Genomic DNA, 23,448 nt, shown 5'->3' with positions numbered 1-23,448 from the left:
CCACGAATGGGTCACAGAGATCATGGTCGCAACTCGTAGGATGCCTTGCGCACAGGCCAAGTAGGTCAGCTACCGAAGGGGAGAAGGACGTGCCGTTACGGCGCCTTTGTGAAAATAAGAAGAAAGCAAATGGTGAGCGCTTTTGGGGGAAGGGGAAGAGGGGGGAAGGTAATCTGTGTCAAACCAGTATCGCTACACATGCAAAAACGCTAAATCCAAATTTGCCCGTGAAAAGCAAGAGCATGCAGAAACGACAAGAAGCCCATAATGGAGAACATCGGCTGACAAAGAAAGAAGACAAGAACTTGATAGAGAAAGAAACGAAGGTGTATATGGTATGGCTACAAGGCCCTGCACAGTTGAAATGCCATACCGAGCACGCACAACAGCCTTAAATCCTCATCTACGCATCCAGCAGAGATTGTCGGATAGCCAGAGCTATCAACGAATCCTCATCCATCTCAGAATAGTCATCAAGGCGTGAAGTAGGTGGAGACACACGAGCACCGCTGGAGCTGCTTGCGCTACTGGCCGATGTTGGGAGTGTAGACGAAGTCTTCTCCAGATCATTCACATGCTTGGTGGTCTCCCGCTTGGTGGTCTCCCGGACTAGTCTTAAAAGAGTCAAGAACTCCTTATCCTCCAGTTCCCCAATCCTTTTATCGACAACTTTGGGTAGATATTCCTCTGTAAAGCTCTGGAGGAGGTTACGTTGTTCACGAACGGACATCTTGGCGGCTTCTCTGAAACCAGACACCTGGTATTTGCTCCCGGGTTGCTACCGAGATGCGTAGTTGGTAGTCGTCCTCGCGATGACGCCTGGCGCTGTCGTCGATGGAGCTGGCGGTTCATCTTGGCGAGAGCATCGACCAGCTTAAGACCCTGTTCCACGTATAGAGATACTCCTTTCTCATGTGCTTCAGTGGCCTCTGTCTGGTTCTTGAGACCTTGCTTAAGAGTGGCGAGCTCTTTTTCCCAAGCCTCTTTGTCGTCTTTATGTTGTTGTTCAACGGCCTCGAGCTTTCCTTGAAATTGCTGGCCCATGGCAGAAATATTCGATTCGAACGCGGAGGCTATTTGCTTGAGAGCAGATTTTGCTTCTCCATCAGCCATGGCGGCAATGATCGCTTGCACTGCTTGCTTGCCCTCCTGAGCTGCGATGAGATTGGCATGCTCCTCAGTTGGACCGTCTTCCTCCATAGCGCCCGGAATACCACCAACACTGACATTGCCATCCCGAGCTTCTTCTGTGTAGGTGGGTACCTGATGGCCCGACTCCTCTTCGACATCATCATCAGGCTGGACATGGCTTGCGTGGTTGGCGGAGGTGTCTCCCTTCTGTATTCCCCACCAGGGCCTGTAGTACACCGTTACCGCAAGGACCGAGACCGAAAAGACGAAAAAGCCGAAGGTGATGATGCCCGCTTGGAGCGCAGATAATCCAGGATTGCACCTAGGCTGAGGTTTGTAAGGGAGGGCGGCCGAGTCGTGAAGCATAAGGTGTGTTGTTGTGGGGTCGTTCCAGGGGGCGAACATGTTATTAACGCGCCAGACTGGAAACAAGAACATTAGCGAAAACTGTGCGCGATGGAAATAACTACACTTACCATTTTCCAGCTCATCTAGGTATTGTATTCCCGGAGAATCATTCAAATAGGGGGGGTATGAAATATTCGACATTGGCAAGCGAGGTCTTCCAAGGCGAATCCTGTGGCGGCGCGATGGTATTAGGGCATTTGCCCAAGAGGAGACAATCGAGGAAGTCTTTGAATTTGCGTGTCGAGTGATACGCCGCAATGAGGATGTCATTTCAGTAGCGCACATCGCGCCAGGCGCCTCTGAACATGCTGTCGATATCCATCCTAGCGATAGGGAGTGCGTAGCTGATGTGCTGTTAGTAGTGTATAGGGGACAGCTGTTGTGAAAATTGCGAGCAGAGGTGTGTTGCAATCATGCAGTGATGCAGGAGGTGGACGTTTGGAGGTGGAGAAGGGACGCAGCCGTGCCGACTTACGAGGTGACTCGGGTTGTAACAGCTACAACCTAGGATCAACAACTCATACGGTTCACGGTCACCTACGTACAGACTTGGAGTTGCTGGCATAGTAGCTGCCTACATGCCTAGCCAGTTACAACTTCTACAGAGAGGGGTTGGGGTACGGTGGCCTACCCTGCCTAATGCTGCCTACTGCTGCCTCCAATTAGTGCTTCTGCCTATGCATACAGTCACTTCCTACGTAGTATATAGTTTGGCCTTCGGGCCCCCGAAATAAGACAGAGTTCACATCAATTTTCAACCTGAGTAGGTGGAGCGGGAAGAAGGAATCTGCTGAGCAGCTCGAGAGGTGAATGACACCGGCTGTTGGCAAGCGGGAAAGAAGGCAATTGTGCGGACCAGGCGAAGAGAATGTTCTTATACGTGAAATGGAAAGAAGCACATTATATCGCATTCATAAGAAAGGTAGGTAGCTAAGGGGCAAAAGTGCGGAAGAGGGTTCGCACAATATCGCGGAGACGGGAGATTGTACTCTCTGCAACATTAGAAGGGCGACTTCTATCGTGGTTCAGTCTAACTACGTCGGCGGCGCACAACATCAAGAGGACTAGCATAGATCTCTCAGCAGTACGTCGACAGAGAGTGCAAGCATAGAGGGAAGCTGCTGCAACGGCATGCCGTATTCGTAGTGGCATCTAATCATCTCACTTGCACGCTCACATTGCACAGATATGGAGTTTTCATTGTTCCAAGGTTTTCGATTTATCAAACCACTACTGTAAGGCCCTGAAGCCCAGATATTAACCCCTCAAGCCGCAGTACGCAACACTCGCAAGCAATCAGCAAATCAAAATCCAAGTACAAGTGCCGCAAAATCCAAAGTACAAAAAAAAAAAAAAAAAAAAGAAGAAAACAGAAGTAAAAAGCATATGACAAGCACGCAGTAGGCAGCATACATCCGGCCCCAGAGATGTTATTCAGTCCGAGGCCATGGAGTCCACCATCGCACTGGGCGCGTCGCCATACCACGCTCAAAGCACCCAGGCATCAAGGACCCTGCACAACACCCCTCTGGGCCCCTGTTTAACGGCCGCGCTTCTTGGAGTCCCCGAGGGTCTGGTTGAATGCAAGCTCGGCTCCGTCGTCGCCTCCCCATCCATCATCACTATCGTCGTCGTCCCAGCCATCATCGCCAGGCACGGAAAAGACACCATTCGTAGACGCTGTGTTGTTCTCTGGCGCCGCGGTGAGGGCTCGCATCTCTGAAGGGCCGCCCTCTTCCTCTGTAGGGCTATCCTCTTCGTCAGGCCGTCGCCTCGCGCTCGCCGCCTGAAGGTCGCGTTCCCGAGCACGTTCAGCCAGAGTGTCCCGTACAGAGGGCGTAGCTCCATCAAGTAGAGCAGCTTCCCTCGCCGCCTTTTCCTGGTTCTCAAGCTCCATCATGGCAGCTTGCCACTTCTGATACTCCAGCCCCGCCCTGTCCGCCTCCGCCTGAGCTTCTTTGGCCTTCGTCAAAGCTATGAAGCGTGCGGCCTCGCTCAGAGCCTTACGCATCTCCTCGTTAGCGCGCTCCTTGACTTCCATCTTCCGCCGCCAATCCTCTTCCAATTCTTGCGCCTTCTTCGCGCGGTAGGCTTTGTCCGCAGCCAGGTCACGTGCGAGCTGTGGCTCGGCCAACTTCCAGCGGCGCTGGAAGTCTGCATCCATGACCTTTACCTGGATGCGTAATTTCTGCATTCTCTCTTCCTCTGCGAGAGCTTCTGCTTTTTCTTGTGCCGCGAGATCTTGCCTAAACTGGCGCATCTGGGCCGTGCCAATCTCGATCCTGCCGTTCTCGTCCTCGATTCTCATCCGCTCCATGTACAGCGCGTCGTTCCGTCGAAACACGTAATCGAGCCCTGCCCAGTACCGGATTGATCGTTCCTCGGCCTTGACGGCTCGAGTCACAATGTCGTCAACGGTGAATAGTGGAGCACCTTGGAACAGACGTTCATGGTTCTTGTATTGCAGTCGGTCGTATAGCTTGGCGAGATTGTCCAGGCGACTCTTGTCTAGCCAGATGGAGTATGCATGCTCCTTGGCAGGATCGTTGGGATGGTAGGGATTTCGTTCAAGAAACACAGGTCGAAGACCTTCGGGGAGGTTGGGAAGGGGACGGCGAGGGCCGTTTTGAGGCGCGGAAGCTAAGACGACTTGCGTACCACGATGTTGCAGTTCTGCCTGCTTTGAACGTGGCGCTCCCATGGAGGCCTCCCGATGGAACGTAGGCTGAGCGTGCGCGAAAGTTGGGATGATTTGCCTTTCGCGATGTTGGTTTCCCGTGTGAGTTGGGCGAGGCGTGCCTGTCGAAGGCTTTGGATCAACGAGAGGCCGAGTGGAAACTTGAACATTCTGCTGGCGTGCATGTTGTTCTTTTTGAACCTCAAAACTGCTGGGTTTCGGAGTACGAGAATCACTCGTCGTCATGGTAGACGTCGCCTGAAAGGGTTGAAGCTGCGGAGGAAGGCGTGGTTGAGTACCCGACAGAGAGCTCGGCTGTGGCATGTTGTTGCTGGAAGACGAAGCCTGCGGGTTGGGAGCAGACTGCGTTGTGACATCCATCGCCGTCGGTGGTGGCCTTGAAGCCGGAAGATTCTTGACCGACTGTCTCCAGCCCCCAAGATATAAGTTCCAGAGATTACGACTCCGAACCATGCGAATTTGAGCTAACAGTTTGCCGATCTCCTCACGATACCTAGGGAAGCTTGATCCGTGCCCACGCGCGATCTTGAACTCCATGCCGCGTGCTAGTCTTACGAAATCTTCGTCAGACAAGCCAGCATTGAGTGCAATACCGACTTTCAGCATCTCATCATAGACGTCTTTCAAGCTTTTTTGACGTCCGTCTACGTATTCACGAAGAGTGGCGTCTGCAAGAAATAGCCCCGATGGTAGGGAAGGCTGCGCGGAGAGCTGAGGCGCTTGAGGTGGAGATGGGGCGGGCACGCCGCCTCTAGATGAATTTGCATCATCGCCTATCTCCTCATCACCATCGCTGTCTTGGGTCTCGTCCTTCATATCGACATTGCCAGTTTCAAGGTCATCTTGAGCAACAGGATTTGGCTTGACAGCCGCTGCAGCTCGGCCGTCGAGCTGGTCCGCTGATGTGTCCCCGGAGACATCTTCCATTTCCGCGTCGAAAGCATCTACTCCCCTCTTTGCATCCGATTCCGGCGCAGTCCCAAGAAGTCCTTGCCCAGTCACTGGAGAGGTTGGAGGAGCCTCGGGCACTGCAGGCTGAAAGTCCATAGCTTGCTCAGTGATGTCTGATTTGGGGCTATGATTGAATACAAAGCGCCCAGGGGCAAGAACCAAGCCCCTCGACGGAGTCCTCGACGCAGACTGTGGAGTTAGGCCTGAGAAAGGAAGGGCGCTGCCTGGCTTTACGGCCATGTGAGGGGCACTCGACAGTGTGGAGTCATTGGCAGATCCCGTGGTTCGAAGCGTGCTATCTGAGGCCTTTGGATTTGAGGTCGGCTCCGTGGTGCGATTTAGGGGAACGTCCGGGGAGGCGCCTTCAGATCGCAAAGTATCATCTTCGTCGTTGCGCTGAGAGCCTCCGGACGCCTCCGCACCCCCTTGGCCATGGTCAGAACGGTCCACGCCATCCTCTGAGTTGTTTGAGGCTATTCCAGATCCCGCGGCCTCCGGTTCAGTAAGGCCTTGATAGACGGCCGAGGGTTCAGACGTAGTTGCAGAAGCAGCGGGCAGCGCGGCAGACCCCGAAAGAGGCGCTTCTGAAAATTCTGCAATGATCGAATCCAGGTTACTGATATCAGAGGTAGAGGTTAGGGCGTCGTGATCAGAGGGCTCCTCCGCATCTGCAGCGGAGTTGGATTCTTGGGCCTCAGGAATTAGCTCGGCTTCGGAGTGCGTATTGACTACGCCTTGAGCAACCCGGGAGCGCTCCGCACCATCATCTCTGCCGTCAGACTCGTCATCGGAATCATCAGAGTCCTCGTCGTGGGGCTTCTGGTCACCCTCGTTGCAAGCGTTCTTGGGGCCTTGCGACGCGCAGTCTGATCTGCATCGTCTACATCATCCCCTTCCGCGTCGTCAAGACCCTCTATGGTTTTCTCGCCAGCGCTATGCTGGGCCGAACCAACTTGAGTCTCCAACACCTCGTCATCGACAGTGGCCTCGAGTGAGATTGTCTCATGCGATAGAAGTGTGGGGGAATCGCTTGGGCCTGTAGCATTCTCATCAAGAAGAGCTGTGAGGGCATCATTGGAGTCTGTCTTCGCTTGAATAAAACCATTGTCGTTGGAGAGCTCGACTACGTTCTCCTGGGTTTGGATTTCGGTCTTCGCGTCGGGAGAGCCATTGGCAACGTGGCCCTCGGGAGTGGATGCTTGGACACCAAGTGAACCACTAGACTGATCAGATGATGATGTGGAATTCGTCTCTTCGCCTGGAGTATCGATCTGCATCGCAGTGATGGAGCTATCATCCCCGAGCATCAAAGTCGGAACAGGAGTGACCAAGTCGGTCACAGAGGGAGTATCCGAGCTGACTACCTCCGAATCGTCAAAAAGGTTGCCCGAATTCTCTTTGTCCTCGTTAGGAGTAGCCTCTGTATCTGGAGTGAATACTTGGCCATGAGATCGCTCTGCTTCAACGACATTCTGGGCAAGGTCGGAGATCTCGGCTTGCTCCGCATTCCGCTCCCTGTCGGAATTGGAATGATCGATCTGCGTTGTGGAGTCTGAGGTGGAATCGTCGAGCTGAGAGGGTGATTTTGAATCCACAGACGCGCTGTCAGGCAGTTGGGCCGAGCTGAGTGCTAGGGCAGCATCATCGAGACTATGCGGAACACGGTTCTCGTGACTAAAAGTAATCTCGCCAATGTTGAAAGTGGGATCATCCTGATCCGAAGAAGCATCGCTAGCGTCGGAGGCAACGGCGTCAGGCTGAAACGCTGTGAGGGTATAGACAGTTGGGGTATCGGACAGTTGCGATGTCATATCTACCGCTACAGAATCCTTGGAATCGTCCAACAAATCGTTATCGTGTTCTGGAACATTATACTTGACTGACTGCATCTCTTTGCTCTCAAATTTCAGGGATGGGGTCATGAACTCGGAGTGGTATCCGGGATCAGACTCTGGCTGTGACCGCTGTGACTGATGGAAACTCTCATCTTTTTCAGACGAGTGCTTCTGTTCGGTTCGGTGCGCGAGTCCGTTGTCGCAGCATTTGACGCAATGCTCGAGATTCCTCGATCTCTTCTCGAGCTTTTCGATCCGGTCGTACAAGAGTTCAAGCTCGGATTTCTGTAAGAGAACTGTTTGAGTGTCCGGTTGGAAAGAAGCCAAGGCCTCCTTGATCATCGACTCGAAGAGACTGCGACATTCATTGCTTGCGAAGCGTGGTGTCCGCTTTACGCTTCCTTTGAGAGATGTAACACGTCCGTCGACTCGATTGACCGCAGCAGATGATTTCGTGAACAGCATTTGCAAAGTGCGAATGTTCCTATCACGTTCTGCCAAGTAACTGTAAACTTCGCTAAAGGCAGTGCGAATGTCGTTCACAAGCGAAACGAAATCCGGATTTCCACCAAGGGGTAAGTGAATCTTGCCGTCTTTGAGCTTCCGCGTATCTCTCTTCAGCTTCTTATATTCAGTAGAGTTCTTAAGGACTGAATTATCCTCTAAGGTGCGGACTCGGAGGTGGAGGTGCGGCTTTTTCAGTCCGTCGTCGGTACTCAGGTTGCAAATTGACGTGAACTCTGTCTTATTTCGGGGGCCCGAAGGCCAAACTATATACTACGTAGGAAGTGACTGTACGCGTAGGCAGAAGCATTAATTAGAGACAGCAGTAGGCACGGTAGGCACGGTAGGCCACCGTACCCCAACCCCTCTCTGTAGAAGTTGTAACTGGCTAGGCATGTAGGCAGCTACTATGCCAGCAACTCCAAGTTCGGTGGGCTGCGGGACCTTTGACTTGCTGGCCGGCATGGTACTATAGCAGTGTTAGAGACGTATGGAGGACGCCATGTATGTCGTAGGCTAAGAACTAGACGACATATTGGGGGAAACCAAGCAATGAGAACTTACGGCCTAGCACGATCAATGCCTTGGGTCGCAGGGTCAGGATTGTTGGGTTCCATTGCGCTAAGGAAAGTGGTGTTAGCAGCATATTCAAGACGCATCATGTAGCAGCGATAGCGCAGGTAGGAGGAGTGGAGAGCGACAGTGATTGCATTCTACTTACACAGCGTTGGAGGGCGCCGTAGGTTGTCGTGAGCGACGGTGGGAAGTGGTGGGCGGACCAGGCCCGGCAGAGTCCATTGAACTAGAAACACCTATATGCAAGGTGGTGATGTGCGCGCACTCGCAGCTGGGGTATGCTTGGGACACCGCAAAGACGATGCGGCGTGGTGGGTGGAGCTTGTGGTGGTGGTGTGTTCAAAGGAAGGTGGTGGTGTGTTCAAAGGAAGGTGGTGGTGTGTTCAAAGGAAGGTGGTGGAGAAAAGAAGGACTGCGAAGGACGAAGGACGGAATTTAAGCCTGTGTGCGCGCGGGTGCAGCTGCCAAGACTTTGCAGTTGGTAGTGAATGAAATGACGGCGGGAACCCGTCATTCCGCACAGTGTAAGTGGCAGACTGGAAGGGCTCATCGATAAGGCGCTTTATCCTACTGCAAGGGATTCACTCTAGATACGATAAATTGAGCGTCATATTGGGAAATATACATCGTGGTTGCGGTAACAGGGTGGTGTATTGGGATCGTTTGTATCCATACAATGGATACGGCCAAACGTGGGCGCCGTTTCTCACGCCGCCAATACCACATCATCTAAGATAATAGAGCATAAGCAAGCGAGAACTCTTGCTGGGAAATAATTCGATAGCCAAAATCCAGAAAGCAGGAAGCCTTTGGACGGGGATAGAGCATGCAAGAACATTTTAACAGCCCTGGAAACGCTTCGCATAGGCGAACCGGCTCAAAAGATTGCCTGCATCGTTCTTCATGGTGTGGTTGGATAGCGACCAGGTATTATCTTGAATACGGAATGATACAAGATCTTTTGATTGAAAAATCAGAATGTTCACCCTATCTTAAGTATGTGCGTTGTTATAACCCAAAAGTCCAGCGAGTATCGTAAAGTTTGACTTCGTAGTATCTGTAAACACATGTTGAAAAGAAGGTAGAGAAGTTGTAGAGCGGCACCTTGAGCACATTGGTCACTTTGAGAAGTTAGATGGAATAGATTCGTTCCGAAGCAGTGTTTCATTCTTGGTGCTGGATACTTTAAACAGCGGCTCTATCTAAAACTCTTTTCTACCTGAAGACCATGAAGATGAAGTATAGATAATGCAAGAATGACAATTGTGCCACGTTTTCAAGCTGTCATGCTATCAAAAGCTCTCATCATCAGAGTTTCCCGAACGCCTTCCAGACATATCGGAATCAGAACCAGTCAAAAAACATGGACTGAGACCTATCGCCAGCGGTATCCATGACCATTACTTTACCTAATCCCTTGCTCCAAAGCCAATCAATCATCTCTGCCCACATCCGACGTAGTTTCAGGAGACCCTCCTAACGTTGTAGCAGCTGCAGAGTCAGGCGTATCGTGTACTAGCTCGCTCACTTGCAGACTATCGGATAAGGGCTGTAGAGTTCTCCTCGAAACAGGACGAAGTATCTTCCTCGTCGGCTTATGTATCGTCTTCTTTACGTCACTCGCTGCCACCTCCCACGTACCAGAAGCTATGTTCGTTGTATCATTGCGCTTCTCCTCCAGATTCTCATCCTCCCCGTTGCTCTTTTCGCCGAAGAGCTGACGCAGATCTAGGGATATTTCCACGGGCTCCTTCGCAACCGCTTTCTGCTGCTGCTTACGCAATTGCTCCCGGTTGGCATCAAATGGCTGAACGAGCGAGAGCCACGTAGCTTGAGTCGAGTGCCAATAGGTCTCGATACTCTCCTGAATCTCTTCCAAGTATTCATCCTCCGTGCGAATACGGCTAAAGGTTCGGACCGAACGCGCCTCCAGAATCAAAGCTAGCTGGACGATCTCTGCGTCAACGAATACGGATATCCCGCCCCGGATATGACGCTCATCAGCTAGGCCTAGCGTATTATACAAGGTATTCAGGCGGTTCTGACGAGTAGTGTTCATGTCAACGCCTTCGATGACCCATGGGAGGAGATCTGGGTGCGCTGGGTCTTGGGGCGCGACTTGGAATGGGCGGAGGAATTTGGCGACGGCGCGCCACCAGTCGCGGGTCTTGAAGACGCTGATCTTCTCGATGTCTCGCGCTATGCGGAATTCGTACTGGATCTTTGTAGGGGCACTAGCGTGAGCCTCTTCAGCCTGGCGGGAGAGGTTGACTAGGTCTTCTTCGTTCTGGAGGATGGCATGGCCAGCGCGTAGATGCTTGCTGTTGACCTCCCGGTAGGCTTCAAACAGCGTGATGAGTTGTTTCTGGCGCACGGGTCCGGGGAGTTTGCTCTCAACGACGCTTGGGATGAGCTGCGCATGAAGAGAGATTTGCGCAACCGATGGCTGCTCAGAAGGCGGGAGGACAGTCGCCTGGGGATGCTTCGCAATCAACTCGCTCCAGGACTTTCCGTCGGCGCCATCGATCTTCTTGGTGATCTCATATTCTGTCAGATCGAGATACTTCTCTTCAGAGTAGGCGGTCGGCTGCGCATGGAACGGCCGCTTCTGCGTGCATATGTCTTCCCTAGCTCGAGCAATCTCGATCAAGTGTTCTTTCGGCAAGTTGCTTTTGAACCGAATATTGGCTTTCTCCAGCGCTCCATAGATGGCTTCAAGCTGCTCTTGACGGCGAGCCAAGTGATCAGCGCCGGCGAGATTGGTGGGAACGAGCTCAGATGATACTGGGGATGGGGTCGTCGTACTAATGGCAAGCAGGGCAGATTGTGGAACTCCTTCTGTCGGAAGAGCAGAAGCAGAACCCTGAAATGCAGGAGCATGGGAACTCAAGAGCCGGCCACCTCGTCGACGTGCTTCCCTCGTCTCGGATGCGGGGTCTGTCTTCAAGGAGATGGAGGTCAGTCCAGTTGCTAAGACATTATTAGCATTAAGAGCGACTTCAGCACTCAAGGCTTCGGATTCATGTCGGCCGTCCTCAGCATCTAGGAGGCTTTTTTGTGGCATCGCGTTGGTGTCGACGTCGAAGGCAAGGAAGAGATTGGCTCAGCGTGAGGGAGTGGTGTTGTAAGTGGTGCTTGTAACGAAATTGGGCATAATCCGAGGAATATAGGGAAGATATCAACTAGGAGATAGCTGGAGTGAAAGCGGATATAGTAGAGATGACATCCATGAGTTTCACTAGATCTGAGTGGGTCACGTGACATGTCACATGACCTTGCTCGCCTAATCCCACACCGTGCAAATCGGAATACCCCCCGGCTGATCAGCGAGCTGCTCATTTGGCTACCCCTTCTAGCGGTATTGAGCGAGCAGGAGGTAGTCTTAAACTCTAGGTAGGATGTCTAGGCGAAAGCAGTGGAAATCTAGAAGTCATTTGACTTTCCGGCCACCTATCATCCGGGGTATCTTAGACATCGGTATCAGGCATTAAAAAGCAGAGTGTGCGCAGTGTGATATCAAAGCCTTTAAGAATCTAGCCTCGGAATTCAGTGTAAAAGTCAATGCAGTGCAAAATAAGTTGGTTTCTGACTGACCGCCCACTTCATCGTTGGACTACCCCAAACATCGGTGTTAAAGCTGCAAGGGTAGAGCATGCTTAGCACGATATCTACGTAGTCAGAAATTTACCCTTAAAAGCCAACGTAATAGCCAGTGGATTACAATTGGACTGTCTTTTGCCAAGCTAGCTTCTTAATACCTGAGGCACCCCTAACATCAGCGTGAACTATGCAAAAGCAGAGTCCATATAGAGTAATATCTGTTAAACCAACATTTTGGCGTTGAAATTGAATGCAAAGGCCAACGAATTTGAAATTATGCCACCTTATAGCAAGCTAGCTGCCTGCTACGTGAGCCACCCCAACGTTGACATACGATACGCAAGCGCAGAGCATGCTTAGCGTGATGTCCACGTAGTCAGAAATGTGGCGTCAAAATCCAAGGAGGAAACCAAAGCAGTGCATATTGGACTTCTTTTTGAAAAGCCAGCAATCTGCTAGCTGGGCCACCTCTAACATTAGCATCAAACATGCAGAGGCATAGCTAGAGTAGGGTTATCTCTATTTACTGGAGATTCTGGCCCCGAAATACAACGTAAAAGCCAATGCAGTGTGAATTAGATTACTGTTTGGAACACTGGCTGCCTACTAGCTGGGCCACCTTTAGCATTGGTGTCTAACGCTCAGAATTGTAGCTCGTATAGGAGAATATTTGTATGTTCAGAAGTCTGGGCCCGGTTTTCAATGTCAAGGTCAACGCACTAAAAATCGGAATAACTTCTAATAAACCAGCTACTTACTGGCCGGGCCACCTCTTACACCGGCATCGAGAAGCAGAAGAGCTGTTCGATTAGTGCGATGTGGATGCTTTTTGTTGTACGTATGTGTATTTACGTGGCGTATCTTTTCATTCGGCACGGCAGTAGTCACAGAAGTACACGTAGTAATATGAGTTTTCAAAGTATTCTCAGTTCCATACTATAAAGTGTATCAAGACCACCCCATACAAAAAGCTCTAACCCCAACTTCGAACAGCCAGTGTGTCCAGCAGCACACGCCCAGACCCCCCCTCCTTTTCTGACCCGTCCAGCCCAGCTGGCTTCCGTCATAACTAGGCGTACTCCCCCCACTCCCCACAAATGGGTTGCAGGGATCATGGCCGCAAGTCGTAGGATGCCTTACGCACAGGCTGAGAAAGTCAGCTCCAGTAGCAGGGACGAGCAGTGAAGGAACTGGACTGGAGCGGGTTGGGTTTGGCCTCAAATCCACTCCAACCCAGCGGAATCGCTATGGAGCTCTAGGAGCTACAGGAGGTCCACGCTAGCGAGTTGTAAGGTGTTGAAGCCGAGTATATTGCCTAAAGTAGCTTAGCGTGGGCTAAGTTGAGGGTGAGAAGTGACCAAACCTACTACCTAAATTGCGATCCCGAGCCATCACTCAACACCATATTATCCTCATCTGCATCTACAACCTCAGTAGGTGGTGCAGGGCCCTCTAATATAGCCTCCTCTTCGGCCTCACGTAGTTCCTGCTCCGCCAGCGCCTCGTCGTCGCCGTCGGCGGCCATAGCGTTTGCTTCCTCGCGTTGTGATGCCCTCAATCGCTCCTCCACCTGCTCGGCCAACGAAGCTGGTGATACTCGCGATGCACCAAGCAACGCGGCATGATCTGCATTATTAAATGCATCCGTAGGCGGAGGGCCGTAGAATAACTGTAGGCACTTATTTGCCTCAATTATATCTATTCCAAGGCGTCTCCTACGCTTATCCAGCAATATAGATGCGCTGCTGAATAGCCTCTTATATTTATTGCTCATCGGCGGTAAGCGCTTTAAGGACTTAAAGTTCGTAGCTATATAAAGCGCCCTAGCGGATTTAAACTGCAGAATAGGGCCTTGCGCAGCAGTACATAGCTCGCCCGACTTCTTATCCATCTTATGCATCTTCACAAGATAATCCGCAGCAGTTCCTCTACCGGTTGAGACCACAGGTAAATCCTGGCTTCGCTTTGCACGCTCACAAAGATAGCAGTAATAAACGTCCGGTTGTCCAATTGTCCCGTCCTTCCATTGTATATCCTCTCCCCATCTCCATATATGCGACGTGCGCTGCTTAGTGTGGCGAGGCGCTTGTGTGAGGTGTTTACAACGGATATAGGTTTTTCCAGCGATTCGAAACTGCGTCACCTCGTCGGCTTCCTCACGGGCTATATTAATTGAAGAAGGTGCTAGGATAACGTTGTCAGTAACCAGGGCTGTATGGCGTATACCAAGGAAGCTGGTGATAGAGCGCTGAGGGCGTACGGCCTCGTCAACGGGCGCGGTATTGGCCATAGCGATATGGTGTTGAGCTGGCGTGCGAATAGCTTCAAAAACGGGCATCGAGCGGGCAAGAGATTTCACAGGGGAACAGGTCTAATTTTGTATGGCTGCGCTAACGATTTTAAGACAGGATCCCCTTGCAGGCCTCGGAGTATATAGCTCAGCCAATCAGAGGCCTCGGCTCACCTCAACACCACGACTTCTACGTTGAGAGAGAAAAGCTATGGAGCGCCTGGAGGCTCCACAGCCTCAAATCCACTCCACGCCAGGCAAGCAGAGCCTCCAACCCAGACCTATATACAGAGTAACCCACCAACCCGGCTCCAAGTTAACCCAGTCCAGTTCCATCACTGGGGACGAGACCACTAGCCGCCTGGAGAGAGGGAGATCTGAGCAGTACGCCGGACGGTCGACAAACACTGGCTGTAAGAAATGGGGGGGAAAGGGGAAGAAGGAGTAAGGGAAGAAGCGGAACGCCCAGATGCAGAAATCCAGGAACAAAATCAGGAACAGAAGAGATGGAAAGAATCAAGCACGCAAAACCCATTCTAAACGACCGCCATCATCGACTACATGCTACACGTACCCCTCCAGCGTAATCCTCCACCGTTTTTCCGTCGCCTCCGTAATGCTCTCCTCCGCGTCACTCGCCAACTCCAAATACACCTCCTCCTGACACTCTGGGGCTACAAGCTGGACACCCGTTACCAGCATCTGCTCGCGTTCCTGCGCCATAGTCTCCAATATCTTCGAACTGATACCTGTGTCGTGCGCATCGTTAGCCTGGTTGTAAGCGGCAAAGAGGTCGTTGAGTACGCGCTCGCGAGATCTGCCCCACGTGATGTCGTTGTGGTCATCGGTCCACACCGGCTCCGAGGGCGGCAAGAAGGGACGGATAGGGAGGGCGGAATTGGGAAGCCCATCTTCCCACTCAACAGACCCATCCGAGTCATCTTCGTCGGATGAGGCTTGTGGCTCGGGGGGTAGAGAAGCTGCGATCTGTCTACGACGCTTGGCTGGGTTTGACTGGCTGTAGTGGTCGCAGTCCGGGTCTTCGCTAGGCTCGCCCTCGTCGTAGAAGTCCTCCTGGTCTCGACTAGCTGGTGGCGGCTCGGGAGGGGAGTAAGTGTGGGCGCTGTTGCTGGGTCCGACGTTGCCTTGGCTAAGATCGCTGCGGCTTGGGACGTCATACTCAGCGCTGGTGCGGGTATCACGGTCGCCTGAATTGATAGGCACATCTTCCACACCACCCAAGTCTTCTACATCTTCCATCATAACAGACTCGTCAGAGTCATCGTTGTCCGAGCTCTCCACGTATAAGCTGCCAAGCTCAGCCTCATCGTTCTCACCATACTCGAGCTGCGGTACGTGCGCAGAACGAATAGCGCCTAAAGGAGAACTACTCCGCGATTGAGGGGGCGAGAAGGAGGGTTCTGAATTTGATGGAAGACTCCTCGGCGATTGAAGGGGCGAGAAAGAGCGTGCTGAAGACGTCTCGTGATTTCGAGGCGAGTTCGCAAAGGCGGTGTTAAGGAGCGCAAAAGAACTGGCACCGCCGTTGGACGCGAGGTTCTGGAATCCGTAGCCTGGAAAGCCCCTAGCAGGCAGCACCGTTGAAGATGTGACCACATTGGACCCGCCTGCTTGTCCCTCGAAGTTTGGGCCGCTGTACACTGAGGCCATTGACCTTGGCTGCGCAAAGCTCTGGTCGAAAGGCTGAGGCTCGGGTCCTAGGTTCGTGAAGGAAGCAGGAGGGTAAAAGGCCATATCGATATCCTCTAGGTACTCTGGTGGGCCTGGTTGTCCAGTAGTGGTACCTGGAACGTCGTAGAGGCCATTCTGAAGATCAGCATCAAAGCTCGGGCTATTCAGAAGATCGAATGCTGCGGCGACGTTCATGTCGATATCTGAAAGAGTGCCAAAAGTCTCATCTTGTGCATCAGCCATTGCTGCCATGTCCTGATCCACCCAATCATGTAACCTCCTTGCTTCCTCGCTTTCAGGAAGCGGATCAGCCATACTGGTGTCAAAGTCACTTCCACCCGCAGTTTTGCCCGTCGGGGGGACGCCTTGTTTGTGTTCGCCAGTGGCGGCACCGTAAGACTCTTCTACAGACGTGTAAATAGCAGCATTTGGTGCAGTATTGACAGGGCCTGCGGGCTGATCGGGGGCCTGAGCGGCTGAGCCTGGAGCAAGTGGAATACTCTGCCTAGGAGGATATTGCGCATGATGGTCCTCCTCGTCGCTATCACTCCAACCATCATCAGGCCAAACAATGGGTTTGGGCCGTTGAGTAGCGCTGGGGTCTCCTGTGGAGCCTCCAATCGCGGTATCATGAGCGGCCTGAAGAGTAGAAGACGACTGCTGAGAAAGGGAGCTAGAAGCTGTTAAACCGATGTTACCGGAAACTGAAGCTGTAGCTCGCCCGGACCCTCGCAGCGGACGGATCTTGCGACCCTTGAACTCCTCGGAGGTTGTTTCGATCCTCCCAAAGCCTTGACTCATGTCCTCATCAGGCTGAGGAGCGTCGACATTGTTTTGGTCAAGAGCAGAGCCTGATCGTTTAGAGGAGCCAGATTCACTACCTTGCTGACTCATCATGCTAGAGAGATCGATAGGACCAGTTATTGATGGAGTCGGTCCTGTCTGAGTCGTAACTGGCTCAGCTTCCGAGGAGGTCTGTACAGCTCTTGGGCTCGTCGAGGGACCCCTGCCAGCGGTAGCGGTAGGGAAAGTGATTGTAGTTGTTGGGGCGTTATTGGACATATTGATGGCTTCCTCTTCTCCAGGCACCCTCGCCGCTGTCTGACCACGCCCACCCTGCGACGATGAAGCGTCCACAGCTTGTGACGATGATGGCGCAGCCTTCAAATCAGTGCTAGAATCGACGGCGATCGGTGGATAGTCAAATTTGAAGAGCGCCGTAGCGCTCTCTGGCCTAGACGTAGTCTCTTTGGTGGCTTCCGGCTTCTTCAATAGACCGGATATATCGAAACTAGTCAAATTGAGAGGCGGAGCTTGGCTCGCGGGGGTAGGAATACGCGGAGTAGCCGCAACGGGAGCTAAGGATGCTGCAGATGAGAACAGCTTCACAGGAGCTGTTGCGGCGGGAGGTCGAAGAGCAGTTGGCTCAGGCGCAACGCTGAAGAAATCAGATGCTGTAATGGTGCCTTCCGGCCTCCACGATGTGGGTGCAGGTAGTGGTGACGATGATTCAGCCGGTTTACTTCTGACAGTTGGTGTAGGAGGAGCCGAACCCCCAACGCGATTGCCAGCCGAGCTCGATGTGGTATCCTGAACTGCAGTCTCCATAGATGCAGACGTCGCTGGAGGCTGGGTATCCGGGCTCACCTCCACAGCGTTGGGCACGGCCGTAGAGATTGAGGGGCGAGCGGTATCATCTTGCCCAGCAGAGAGAATTGGCGGTGTCTCCCCTGCAACGCCAGCACCGGGTTGACTAATGAGTCTGGATAGGCCGAAATGATCATTGACGGGGGCGCTAAAGGATACCGAATTGAGTCGAAACAGTAGTTCAGAGTCAAAGTCCTCGTCATTCCCTGGGTTGACGACACCAGCGCCACTTTGGCCGGCCTCATCCTCATCCTCATTTTCACTGTCTGATTCGGACTCGTCGTCTTCCTCACTGGATTCCCGCCACTCCCTTTGGCCAAAGATTGCTCCAGAATGATTGGTGTCCTGATTTGCAGCCTTCTTGTCATCGGATTGCTGAGCCCCATGAGCTGCTAAGACACCGCTGACGGTCGGGTCGTCTGGCGCTTGTTGAGCGGTATCCATGGCGATGTTACTTGTAGGAGTTTCCGATATGCCCTGCGCGGTAGAATCTGGTTTGATTGGCGATATTAATGGAAGCGCAGCGACATTCGGCCCCGCTTCGGCAACATGTAGTGTAGAGTCAGGCTCAATAGTCGTGAGTCGCCTCGAGTGGTTGAAGTTATCCCCAGCGCTGCTGTGCTGGTTATCCGAATTGAGCTTGTTCGCAATGGCGTCCTCGGCAATAGCCTGTTGCTCCTCCTGACACCGATTGCAGACCGAGACGCCATCATGTGTCTTCATTAAATGCGTGATTGTGAAGTCATTTCCGCAGCTGATGCAGGTAAACTTCTGAATCGGCTGCTGGGAAACGGATGGAGGTGGCGGGAGTTTTCGGGTTCTGCTGCCGAGCTCCTGCTGCCGGACTTCCGCTTCGGAGGCTCTAGCCTTCCCCCTGCTCTTTGGCTTAGACACGGAGCTGGCTTCGCCGGTATCATCCACAGAACTGTCATGCTCTTGAAGCTGGGTGTTTTGAAATTCAGCAAAAGTATAGGTTGTAGCATCGGTTTGGCCTGCAGAGGTGTTGCGTCGAACAGTCTCGTCCTGTGTGGAAAAGCTCTCGTGCTCCTCAAGAGGGAGATCGTCGGATGGCGGAGGACGCGCAGATTGCCGGTCCGTTTTGGGAAGAGTTGTCGTGGATGGCGAGGTTATGTCAGGCGTTGTAGAAGACGTAGAAGTAGTAGGCAGAGCTTGGCCGTCGTCCAACCTCTCCAAGACGAGGGCAAGCTGATGTTGCACGGCCGTAAGCTGCTCTGCGTATTGGCGACCTTGCTGAGCCAGTTGTTTTTGGAACAACAACGCCTGCCTCGCTTCAGCTTCTGCATGGTCTTCTGCTTCACGACTACGTTTTCCCTCAAGTGCCGAAATTCTGTCCCGCAGCTCGCGGTTCTGACGTTCAAGGTCCTTTACATTGCCGTGGAGGTTCTTAGCAAAGTCGAACGAAGCTCGATCCTCTGCAACTCGCTTCTTGTGCTTGTCAAAAGCCTCTTCTTGCAGTCTGAGACCGGTACGAAGAGAATCTACGAGCAGCTTGCTAGGCTTCTTCTTAAGCTCTTCCCGTATTGTTTTGAGTTCCGTTTGCAAATCCCTGACATTGTGCGATGATTCACCGTGTGATGGGGACGGCCCAGCTTCCGGGTAATTATGGCCAGTGTTACGCAAGTTCTTGACTTCTCGCTGCAAAATGGCCAGTCTCGCAGCCAAGTCGTGAAGCATCCGGGAGCTCTCCCCCTCTGACGCTGAGGGCGCATGCACCCTCATGAATCGCGCTCTCGCTCGACCCGACACGCAGACTAGATCCTTCCGGCCTCCGAACACTCCGCGCACGGCGTTGTTGAGTTTCATTGTATCTTCGTCAAGCCCAGCAGTGTCGAAATCTTTTTGCGTCGCACGTCTTGCAGGACGCTGCTCAATAAATGTATCAAGCAAGTCCCAGAGACGCTCGTGGTGTTGTGGGCTATTGAGCAACATGGCGAAAAGCGCGAAAAGAATATTCAATTGGTCTGCAGTTGGCTGAGTGGAACCTAGAAGAACGAATGCGTTGTTGTCGGAAAGAACAGGCGACGTAGGAAGTACCGGCACATGCGAAGGAGGACCGGGAGGACCAGGAGGGCCGGGCGGGCCAGGCGGGCCAGGGGGACCGGGCGGAGGAGGTGGTGGAGGTGGAGGAGGAGGCGGAGGCGGGCCGTTGTTTCCGCCGTTTTTTGGAGGCTGGGTTGCAGGAATAGGTGGAGGAGCCTGTCCACCGCTGGGAAATAACCAGCGAATGACAGGTGCGATGCAGTATTCGAAGATGGACCATACACCATAGATGGCGAGGCTCCATAGTAGAAATGAGGACATCAATTCTCTATATGTTGGCTTGAATTCGATAGAAGGCAAGGAATTGCGAACAGTCGAATAGCTCTTCGTCTCGTTTATGTGCAGTGTAGCTGGAAGAACTTGTATTAGCAGAACGACACTAAGGACATAGCCACCGAACGTACCATTCTCATTCTTGAATGACTTCAAGTCATCGAGGCCACCGGGGAGGTATCCACCCGGAAGGATGTCCTCGAATTCGAAAGTCACTTTCGATTCCGCTGTTTCTAAAGCTGCCCATTGTGCTGTCATCGTGCTGGAGCATGTCGTGCTGGAGGGCCTTGTGCTCGAAGACGTTGTGCTTAAAGACGGAGTGCTTGATGTGGTCGCGCGTTTCTTCGTAATCGGGTACGACTTCACGCAAATGGAGCTATCTTCAGAACACGGACGGTTCACCATAGCCTTGTACTTGGTCCGGCGTTCCCAAGGCAGCCCAGTGTTTATCCATAAGCGGAGGGCCTTCCCCATTGTCATATAGATGTACAGCAATACTCGGACCTCCTTGTCCCAAACCTCCTGCATAGCACGATCGAAGTCCATTAGCCAGTTGAGTGGCGTATGCTCTCCGAGAGCAGCCATTGTGGAGAGTGTGCGCCAAGAACCTGTGCTGTGTGCAAGCCGCAGAGTGGGAGGTTGAGGTTATTCTTGAGTAGTAGGGTGTCACGGAAGTTGGTGGTGGGGCGGGAGGTCCGTCAAACGCGAGTGCAATGTTATGAAATAGTAGCGCGGGCGCTCGGGGCAGCGCCAAGGCTTAGCCGAGACACTGAGAGGTGAATGTAAAGCTGCTGCAGAATCACGAAATGACGTCATTCAGTGATTTTTAGAGACGCTGAATGTTGGAGAGGCAACAAGAGGTCCTCTATTCACTAGTTGCAAGACTTGCGAGTGGAATGGGGTACCCCTACGGAATTACAAAACTTCAGGTACGATGTCAAGTTTCAAGCAGTGCAAATTAGACTGCTTCTTGACTTACTGGCTGCTTACTAGCTGGGCCGCTCCTCATAGTTGTATCAAATGAGCAAGATTGGAGCCAAACAGCGATAAATCCGGGTACCCAGACTTATGGCGTAGTAATGTAGGAGGGTGGTTTTTTGCATGGAGAAGGTTTTAGCAAGGAGTGAGACTATTACGCGTGTTGTATTAACAGGTAGACATTACAAAGTTGGAAGTTCAAACATGTATCTAAAGCTTTCTCATTTCCTATATACAAGACTAAACCAGCACGCGACTCCAAACTGTCAGGTAGGAAAGCCTCCCGTACCCTCGCCTCGTTCCTACATATTGCTTTGTCGAATACACAGCTGTCAGGCTGTACATAATGACTAGCACCATGTAGAAATGACGCGAGAGCAGGTGTGTGTTGGTCAGAATGCTAGACACTTTTCGCATCTCTGGCCATCATCCAACAGAATCCGAAAACACCCCGTTTGCCTAACCTGATATATCAACCAAAACACAAAGAAAGCTCTATACTCCCATTATACAACCGCATTGTGGACCTAGAAAGAAAAGAGAAAGAAGTAATGAAGCCAATAGCGACGGCAGCCACCAATATCGGTCGCTCAGAACTGGTCAGAGTCCCCATACTTGTTCGCAAAATGGTCATCTGGGTCCGTTTCGTCGCCTTCCGTTACTTGCTGAGAGGGCTGCAAGACCGGAGCAATGGGAAGCGTTGCTGGGGTGGTGGTAGAACTTGCAGAGTTCCGCCCCTTCAAAGGTTTTAGGTGGCGCTTAGCAAGCTGTTTGGCCGTGGCGCGCTTGAACTCTGTAGGCAACGAGGGCTTTTTACCCGAAGACTTGTGCTTACGATCCTCGTCGTCGACAGGAGCGTCATCAGCTCCCTGTGTTCTCGTTCGATCGACGCGGGCTTTGGCTTTCTTGTCAATCCGGGCCTTTTGCTCCTCGCGATTCTTGCGCTGCTCCGCCCGGGCTCCGGAGGCTTCTTCGGCCGCATCTTGTGGCTCCGGCAGGTCGTTGAACTGGGAATCAGCCTGCTCCTTACGCTCGATGACCTCCCTTGCATCTTTGCCAGAGTCGCTGTTCAGATACGACTGGAAAGCGTGGTATCTCGAGTTGAAGGAGTCAGGTCCCTCCATCTGAATACCACCATATTCCTCGCGCATTGCCTTCGTGTAAACCGCCTCTTTGTCATCATCTCGCGAATTCACGGCTTTTCGAGCATGATATACCTCGCGAGTGCGTGCCCATTCGATCAGCCGAATTTGGCTGAGATGGCCGTCGTATTGACAATTCGTACGCTCTAGCGTCCAGAAGAGAGAATTCAGGCGGTGCTGGCGCGCGGCTTGGAAGGTAACGCCCTGTACATGGATTGGAAATGCTGGGACAACTTCTGCCATGGACGGTTGGGCCTGCGGAGACGGGGCCACGGGAGCTGTCGATTGCGGCACGGCCGCGTCCTTATTCTCATTATTTGCGGCTTCCAATGCGTCCTTATCCTCGACTGTGCGCGCCATGTTTTCTAGGAACTCAAGAAGGAAGTTACTGTCCGTTGCGGAAGTATTTTGGAGGATATTTGAGATCTCTTGCGCTATGTTGCCGGTGTACCTCGATCTTGATATTGGCATAGGCACCGAGCTATCCTCTAGCCATTCCGCGGAGAATTTGCGCTCCACTGCTTGTGCAATGATTGCCACCCAGCTTCGTGTGTATCCAGTGTTGAGCCGCGTGTTGGCTTCGTCAAGGATTTCGAAGATTTCCTGGAGCCGCGACTGGCGCAGAGGCAAGTAATCAACGTCAACGCCAAAAATATGAAGAGGCGTAAGTTCGGGAATTGCACCCTCGGGGCCTTGTTCAACAGGGTCAGCCTCCTCCAAAATAGGAGTTAGTCCATACGCATGTGGGCGCATATATGATGATGCTCCAGTGTTGGGTGCATCCGCACTGCCTTCCGTTCGTGCGGGATCTGCGAGAAAAGCTGAGCTAGAGGTGCCTTCGGTTGTTTGTTCCAGCTGAGGTTGAGATGCCGGACTGGAAGCGTAAGAGCTGAAGGCCTGGAACGTGGGCTGGAGATTACTCGATGCGCGAGGCACATCCGCTTGCCGAAATAGTCCCGTAGTTGCATCGCCCATATCCATACTGTCGTAGACTTCGCCACCGCGGGGTTGGTCCAGGGCAACTGAACGGCCGGCACCATTAAGAACGACTGCGGTTTGCTCCGACATGTCGAGGCTCGCGTCAGCATCAGGGCCTTCTGGGGCTGCAATCCCGTCCGTATTCTCGTACGCAGCCCGCAGAGCGACCTGATCTTCGACTGTATCTGCGACCGTTTGGAGGAAATCGAGGAACCATTTCGTGTCGGATTTGACAATCTTGATAATCTCAGACGTTATCTTGCTTTTATATTCCATGTCCGAATCAGGTATCGACGTCGAGCGGCCCTTGAGGAATTGCATGGCATATCGCTGCTCCGTGGCTCGAGCGATCATGATCAAGAAGTGTCGAGAATAACCAATGCCGAGCTCCAAGTTCACCATTTCCATGCGAGCGAGCATGTATTGGAGTCTGACTTGACGCACGGCGAGGTACTCGTTCAAAACGCCTATGATACTGATAGGCACGAGCTGTGAAACAAAAGGGGATCCCACAGGCATACTAAGCGCGAGAGTGTCTGCATTTGCCGGTTCCTGTGGATGTACTGGCGTTTCTGCCCTTTTTTCGGACGCATCGCCCATGTCAAGGTCTTCATGCACGGGACCAGAGTTGGAGAGAACGAGTCGAGAAGATGGACTAGGAGCGACGCCGTGGCCGCCAGTCCC

General features: G+C 52.6%; 7 protein-coding genes across 7 annotated transcripts; 1 reads left to right on the top strand and 6 right to left on the bottom strand.

Moving 5' to 3' along the window:
- Window positions 1-403: 403 nt before the first annotated feature.
- On the bottom strand, window positions 404-1,680 carry BDZ99DRAFT_527302 (uncharacterized protein; the record flags this gene model as incomplete). The annotated part of the gene is made up of 3 exons (XM_033726238.1): window positions 404-697; window positions 751-1,553; window positions 1,608-1,680. The coding sequence occupies 3 exons, from the start codon at window positions 1,678-1,680 to the stop codon at window positions 404-406; spliced, it is 1,170 nt and encodes a 389-aa protein (XP_033569541.1).
- Window positions 1,681-2,020: 340 nt separating this feature from the next.
- Window positions 2,021-2,304, top strand: BDZ99DRAFT_468793 (uncharacterized protein). Its single transcript, XM_033721346.1, has one exon. The coding sequence runs from the start codon at window positions 2,118-2,120 to the stop codon at window positions 2,271-2,273; it is 156 nt and encodes a 51-aa protein (XP_033569540.1). The 5' UTR covers window positions 2,021-2,117; the 3' UTR covers window positions 2,274-2,304.
- Window positions 2,287-2,723, bottom strand: BDZ99DRAFT_200868 (uncharacterized protein). The gene has a single exon (XM_033713247.1). It carries the CDS (start codon window positions 2,689-2,691, stop codon window positions 2,470-2,472), a length of 222 nt encoding a protein of 73 aa, XP_033569539.1. The 5' UTR covers window positions 2,692-2,723; the 3' UTR covers window positions 2,287-2,469.
- Window positions 2,724-3,079: 356 nt separating this feature from the next.
- Window positions 3,080-8,325, bottom strand: BDZ99DRAFT_527301 (uncharacterized protein; the record flags this gene model as incomplete). Its single annotated transcript, XM_033726237.1, has 5 exons — window positions 3,080-6,007; window positions 6,073-7,644; window positions 7,885-7,996; window positions 8,092-8,148; window positions 8,249-8,325. The coding sequence occupies 5 exons, from the start codon at window positions 8,323-8,325 to the stop codon at window positions 3,080-3,082; spliced, it is 4,746 nt and encodes a 1,581-aa protein (XP_033569538.1).
- Window positions 8,326-9,535: 1,210 nt separating this feature from the next.
- On the bottom strand, window positions 9,536-11,167 carry BDZ99DRAFT_527300 (uncharacterized protein; the record flags this gene model as incomplete). The annotated part of the gene is made up of 1 exon (XM_033726236.1): window positions 9,536-11,167. The coding sequence occupies one exon, from the start codon at window positions 11,165-11,167 to the stop codon at window positions 9,536-9,538; it is 1,632 nt and encodes a 543-aa protein (XP_033569537.1).
- A 1,902-nt stretch (window positions 11,168-13,069) lies between these two features.
- On the bottom strand, window positions 13,070-20,251 carry BDZ99DRAFT_482709 (uncharacterized protein; the record flags this gene model as incomplete). Its single annotated transcript, XM_033722512.1, has 5 exons — window positions 13,070-14,074; window positions 14,168-14,213; window positions 14,295-14,354; window positions 14,568-19,743; window positions 19,798-20,251. The coding sequence occupies 5 exons, from the start codon at window positions 20,249-20,251 to the stop codon at window positions 13,070-13,072; spliced, it is 6,741 nt and encodes a 2,246-aa protein (XP_033569536.1).
- A 599-nt stretch (window positions 20,252-20,850) lies between these two features.
- Window positions 20,851-22,090, bottom strand: BDZ99DRAFT_468791 (uncharacterized protein). Its single transcript, XM_033721345.1, has one exon. The coding sequence runs from the start codon at window positions 22,027-22,029 to the stop codon at window positions 21,235-21,237; it is 795 nt and encodes a 264-aa protein (XP_033569535.1). The 5' UTR covers window positions 22,030-22,090; the 3' UTR covers window positions 20,851-21,234.
- Window positions 22,091-23,448: the final 1,358 nt, after the last annotated feature.

The sequence above is a fragment of the Mytilinidion resinicola genome, assembly GCF_010093595.1.
Source record: "Mytilinidion resinicola strain CBS 304.34 unplaced genomic scaffold BDZ99scaffold_31, whole genome shotgun sequence".
Taxonomy (NCBI): Eukaryota; Fungi; Ascomycota; class Dothideomycetes; order Mytilinidiales; family Mytilinidiaceae; genus Mytilinidion; species Mytilinidion resinicola.
The sequence above is the reverse complement of the archived record's forward strand: the minus strand, read 5'-3'. Positions and strand labels throughout refer to the sequence as shown.